At 38.2% G+C, this 6,331-nt stretch overlaps 1 protein-coding gene across 1 annotated transcript; it reads right to left on the reverse strand.

The window, feature by feature from the left end:
• Positions 1–4,892: 4,892 nt before the first annotated feature.
• Positions 4,893–6,052, reverse strand: LOC148035930 (pathogenesis-related protein 5-like). The gene has a single exon (XM_087679041.1). The coding sequence runs from the start codon at positions 5,866–5,868 to the stop codon at positions 5,272–5,274; it is 597 nt and encodes a 198-aa protein (XP_087535167.1). The 5' UTR covers positions 5,869–6,052; the 3' UTR covers positions 4,893–5,271.
• Between the last annotated feature and the right edge of the window lie 279 nt (positions 6,053–6,331).

The following is a 6,331-nucleotide window of genomic DNA, read 5'->3' on the forward strand; positions in this document are numbered from 1 at the left end:
CCTATTTTGAATCTCTTCAAAGTGAGAGAGTTCCTTTATCCTCATCAAAGTTAGACACATTAGATGCTCCATTTTCTAGAGAGTCATCATTAGGTGATAAATCCAATAAGGGGTCCACCAGGGAGGATATTTATCAAATAACTTTGAATGGGCCAATAGAAGCTCAAGAGAGGATTAGAGATACGGATGTAATTGAGTTAGACCTTGCCACGTTGAATGATTCATGACCAACAAAATTAGGGGTCCATGCTTAGGCTAGACGAGAGAAAGGACTATGTGTCCTTGATTAAAAAATTCTATGATATCTTTGTGTGGAGTTATGATGAGCTGAGAGATATTCCTCCCAATGTGGTTGTTCATACAATTCCTCTAAAGGAAGGTGGCTGTCCTATGCGTCAAAAAGTAAGGCATATGCCTTTTGAATTAAGGGATGGGCTATTTGAGAAATTGATAAACTACGAAAAGATGGCCTAATATTTTTTGTTCAACACAAAAAATGGTGTTCACCACTTGTTATAATAAAAAAGAAGAATAATCAGATTCAGTTTTGCATAGATTTTAGAGAGCTCAATAAGTAGATGGTTAAGGATTACTATCCATTACCATTTATTGATCAGATTTTGGATCAACTAGTAGATAGGGAGAGTAATTAATTTATGGATTACTTTGTTGGATACACCCAAATGGCTATTCCGTAAGAAAGACAAGTTGAAAACAACATTTATCACTGTCTTGAGTACTTTTACATATCATGTGGTAGCCTTCGGTCTATGCAATGCACCTGGTTCTTGGCAACGAACAACGATAAATAAGACTTTTGGTGATACCTCCCTAGAGGAGTTAAAAGTATTTATTGATGATTTTGGGGTAGCCACCACAAGGAAAAGGCAACTTGTCATTCTAAGGAAATGCTTTAAGCATTGTAGACAATTCTGCATTGCCCTTAACCCATGAAAGTGTGCCTTTGGGGTACCCTATGGGTTGTTACTAGGCCAAGTGGTTAGTTTTGTTGGTATTGCGTCTAACCTTGAAAAGATAAAGGTTATGGTTGATATGAGCCCACAATGTACTCTAAAAGAGGTGCACAACTTTCTATTATCACTAGGATATTACTGAAGATTTATCAACACAGTGGTAGATAGAGTGTTTCCATTGACGAACCTCATATCCTTTAACTATCTGTTTGAGTGGAATTTTCATGAATAAAGCATAACCATTTTCTATTCAATCTGTAAATAACTACTTTATATTACACCCTTCTGTATGTAAAAAATGTACAAAAAGTGTATTTAAAAAATACCTTATTTGAATCCACGTGATGCACACATATATTCATGAGTAACTTACCTGGGTGGAATGAAGTCTATCAAGTATCCTTTGAGGATGTGAAACATGAATTAGTGAAAGTGCTAATCCTAAAAGCACCTAGAAGAGGTGAAGTTTTCTATATATTTTCAATAGCAACAACGCATAGTATCAACTATTGTTTAACCCAATTTGGAAAGAGAATTGGTATCATTAAATTGCCTTTGCTAGCAAAAAGTTGGAAATATCTGAAGTCAACTATATGTACATGGAGAAATTGTGCCTTGTAATGGTTTTCACCAAGAAGAAATTTTCAGCATTATATTCTCTATGAGAAGATAGTATTTTTCACAAAGGCGAAAGCACTTAGACCATTGCTAAAAAAACTGTAGCCCCTTGACCATTTAGTAAAGTGGTTAATTACTTTGCAAGAGTTCGATTATAAGATTAGGAGTAAACCACTGAAGATGCAAGGTATTTTGGAATGTCTTGTGGATTTTGGGAAGCTAAAGGAAATTTTGGCTGAAGGAAGTGACATTAAAGGTTTATTCAAGATTGATACAACTTCCATCCCTTCTTGGTATGCAACTATAATGTATTATTTATATACAGGAGGATCTAGGGCTGCTTTATCGAAGTCTAAAATGAGAAAGATCAAGCAACAAGCATTACTCTTTTCGATTATAGTTGGTGTCTTGTATAGGAGAGTTGTAGATGATATTTATCACCATTGTGTAGTACTTGATGAGGTACCATTCATTCTTGAAGAGTGCTAAGATTCAGTACTACACGGAGGACATTTTGCTAGTCGGCTTATCGCCCAAAAAGCTCTTTGTGCTAGCTATTGGTAGCAATAGATTTTCCAATATGCTTTCAATTATGTTAAGCGTTGCGATATCTATCAAAGACATTATGTGAGGGAAAATTGTAAGCCACCTCTAAACCCTATTTTAGCTACATTACCCTTGGAATAATAGGGTATTGATTTTGTGGGACCAATCTACCCTTCATCATCTACGCAAAAGTGATATATTATTGTAGCAATGGACTACTTTACAAAGTGCTATGAAGCTCAAGCAACGATGAATGATAATGCTAAGAAAACATCCTATTTCATTATAGAGCAAATTGTTTGCCATTTTGGTCCACCAAAGGAGATAGTGTCTCTACTCCACCCTCTTCTCTCTCCTCTCTACTCTAATTTCTCTCTAGTTTCTCCTCTCTATTATATTTTCTCTCCTCTCCCTACATTTATAATCCTCTCTCTCTCTCTCTCTCTCTCTCTCCTTCCACTCCCTTTCTGTCTCTTTTCTCCCTCTCCCTTTCTTCCTCTACCCTTCTCCCTCCTCTCTCTAATCCCTCACCTCTCTTCCTCTCTTTATTAATCCAAACCTACACTTTGAAAAACTAAATCAAATTTTACCAATTTCTAGTTGGATTGAATGTTCATGCTCTAAGCTTATTAAAATTAACCATGAGAGTGAAAATAGGAAAAACACAAATAGTAGGGTTTAAATATGTATCTCAAGTTCTGATAACATAAAAATGAGGAGAACAGGGAACTTTTAGCCAAAAGTAAATTTAACTAATGTTAGAATATGCATGAAAATATGTTTTTAATGGGAAAAAATTTAAGTTGCATCAATATGCATATCCAAATGTGCATTGGCATTTTCATGAAGAAATATTGAGACATACATCAAGTGCATATGAGCACACCCATGGGTGCTTGTATTGCATTCTTATTTTTCTTAGAACTGCAATAGAAATCAACATTACTATTTTCCTTATGCCTTGTATTGATTATGTAGGTCTCTAATGAAATTCAGTAGCTTTGAAATTTTATTTACCATCTAATAAACATCTCCACACTTATCAAAATTGGCACAATATGTAAAGAGGTATACATACCATACGGTGTACTAGTAATCTTATGAAATTTAGTAGCTTTGAAATTTTATTTACCATCTAATAAACATCTCCACACTTATCAAAATTAGCACAATATGTAAAGAGGTATACATGCCATAAGGTGTACTAGTAATCTAAAGAGAATATGTGAGTTTAAATACTAGCAACTAAGGGGTCTAAGTTGCCTATTTGCACTCATTATTTTTCTTTGAGTTGTTCTAAACTGTTGGGACTATATTCTGGGTTGATTTTTGTAAATATCATTTCGATGTAATCTCATCTTTCAACGTTAAAATCATTTTTTTGCACAGTAATTTTGTATACAATATTTAGACATGCATGCTCTAAAGTTGCTTTACATTGACTAGCCTCATTATTTTCTAGACATCAAACTATTATAGAGACCTTTTGTCTTACTTCTCATAATCTACATAAACAAGGCATTAGTGTTCACAACACCTTGACCTACCATGTGTCCTTGTAAAATGTCTATGTTAGATTAGCTCTATGACTACATGATGTATTGCATACATAGTGTTTTTTGTAAATAAAGGCTAAATTTTTCTTTGGAATACATATACATCTCAAGAATCCCTACACATAGATGAATAATGATCTTTGACAAATCTCCCTATTACAACCATACTAGAATTGTGAATATTGTTGATGCACTTCATAATACTCCTGAACTTCTTGTTGAGGACCACATTTTTATGTTGAATTGACTTGTTATGCTATACTTTTTGTAAGTAAGTGATTGCGCATGTGCATATATACAAATTTGTTGAAAAAACTATGAAGGTATAGGTTGCCTCAAGGAGTGCATTGAGTACCACAATCATCCATAGCTTCATAATAATATGAAAAGTTAGGACTATAAATACTACAAGACTTGCAAAATCCATGATTTAACTACTAGATATCTCAAATATCTAATAGTGTGTGAAGTTGTCTCACTTGCTCTTGCATAAATCATATCCTAAATAATAATGTCTCTCACAGAAACCTAAGTTTGAATTCAATGTGCATAGGACTCAAAAGCACATACACAAATAGACAATAACATTTGAATCTAGTGTTGGTATTATGAATCTGTATAATCAGGGAAGAAAAAAATTTTGAGATCCAACCACAACCCTATCATGCATATTTCATCATATTCAAGTTCATCCATAGAGAGAGAGTGCATGACTTGTGCAACTTGGATGCATGGTTGTCTTGGAGTTGTTATGATATGCAAGAACTCCTTTCATTAAACATAAGCATATCCATCTATTCTACATTCATCATTTCGTAAACATATGATTTATATATCAAAGAATTTGAAGATCAGATTATATTGATAGAGTAAGTAGGACTATATGACATGTCTTTAGCTCTAAATACCCATTAGGGTTTTTACAGTGATCTTAAATCATCAAACAGTTTTATTAGAGGAATTATTTTTTACATAATGTTAATATTGTGGGAGAGAAAATTTAGGCACCAAATCAAACAAGTCTGTAGCACAGATATGATATATTAAGTTATAGTTCCATGCCCATGCCTCTCTTAATAAAGGCCTTATTCTTCTAGCAACGCACAAACCTTTATCTATGAAGCGTGCAATGATATTGTGAAAAGAAGCCCCCTACCAAGGAGCTCTATGGAACCCTGCTTTTCAAGAATAACTCCCATTGTACAAACGTGACAAGCTGCCGACATTCTTGCTAGCTTGCAATCTAGTGTGTAGTGTATTATTCAGTTGATCATTGCCATGATGACAGATAGAATTATCTAGCCTTTTGTGTGTTTAGACTCTTGATTGCGACTACGTACTCAATTATCACTTATTAAAGCACTCTCCGAAGTAATAAGGGATACTCGAATCACTATGGGGAACTTAGTATTTCGACCATGGAAATTTCGTCCAAGTCAAGTCATGTCAGATGAATGCATATTAACCGGACGACGGACGTTTTATTACAACGCACCGCTGGTCTGGTACACAGTCGCTTATAATAACTAGCTGGCGCTAGTGCGGGAGGCCGTATATTAATGGAGATAGGTAGGTATTCAGGGGCAGAAGGTGATGGCGAAGGTGCCCCCTTTGGGCGTGCCGTGGGTGGCGTGGTCGTCCTTAGACCAGCTGTAGGCGTCGGGGCAGGAGGCGCGCACGTTCTGGGCGTAACCGGTGTTGGGGTCGTCGCGGTTGGGGTTGACGCAAGCATTGCCGTTGATGTTTCCCGAGGGACAGATGGAGCGCGCCGCGCTGCAGGAAACGCCGGCGCCGTCGCCTGTGATGCTCATGCCCACACCCAGCTGAAAGCCGTCCACGGCGCTCACGTCGTAGAAGTCCGTGCCCGCCGGGTTGTTGATGGTGAACTCGGCCAGGAGGCTCGGCGTGCCTGTCCCCAAGTTGCCCGACCAGCCATTAGGGGGCGTCAGAGACCTTGTCTCGCCGGACGCCAGGGAGAAGCCTGTGGTCCCTATGGACGGACCGCCGGCGTTCTCCCGCACTTGCACGCCCAGGGTGCTCCCGCAATGGTTTACCACATTGAAGGAAGTGGCCGATACAATATTTATTAACTCACTTGTCATACTCATCAGTATCATTGTCACGACGGCCAGTGATGCTACCAGCGATGACCTGCAGCAGCTTGCACCAGCCATATCGTCGCTTGCGGACAATTTGTAGTGTCGTTTATCGAAGAAAGTATTGGACGCGCAACCTGATGTTTCTGATGCGGCCTCTATTAAGAGTACTGCTCTGAGTGACGTTTCTGGTACGGGCTCTATCAAGAGGAGTACGTCTGCTCTGAGTGAAATGTAAGGTCTGTTGCGTTGTGTTATGATCTGCGCCTATGCTCCTCGTCTTGATTCATATTTCGCTTACCGATCCGACTCTTATATATAATTAGCAGCGCAAAGTACTGATAGAACTAGATGACTAGTTGTCCTGGGACGTCCTCAAATGTCAGCGGACGACGTCATCGACCCGTGGATGAATTAGCTGTCTAGAGTGTGCGGCCGACGCGGTCGCACGCTGCTACGTCTGTTGTCCATCCAAGGAAACGGCAAGCATGGAAAAACTTGCTTTTGAACGGCGCTGCTACGTCTCTTGTTCAAACGTGAA

The sequence above is a fragment of the Lygodium microphyllum genome, chromosome 5 (assembly GCF_053477565.2).
Source record: "Lygodium microphyllum isolate KBCC chromosome 5, Lygodium_microphyllum_v1.1.10, whole genome shotgun sequence".
Taxonomy (NCBI): Eukaryota; Viridiplantae; Streptophyta; class Polypodiopsida; order Schizaeales; family Lygodiaceae; genus Lygodium; species Lygodium microphyllum.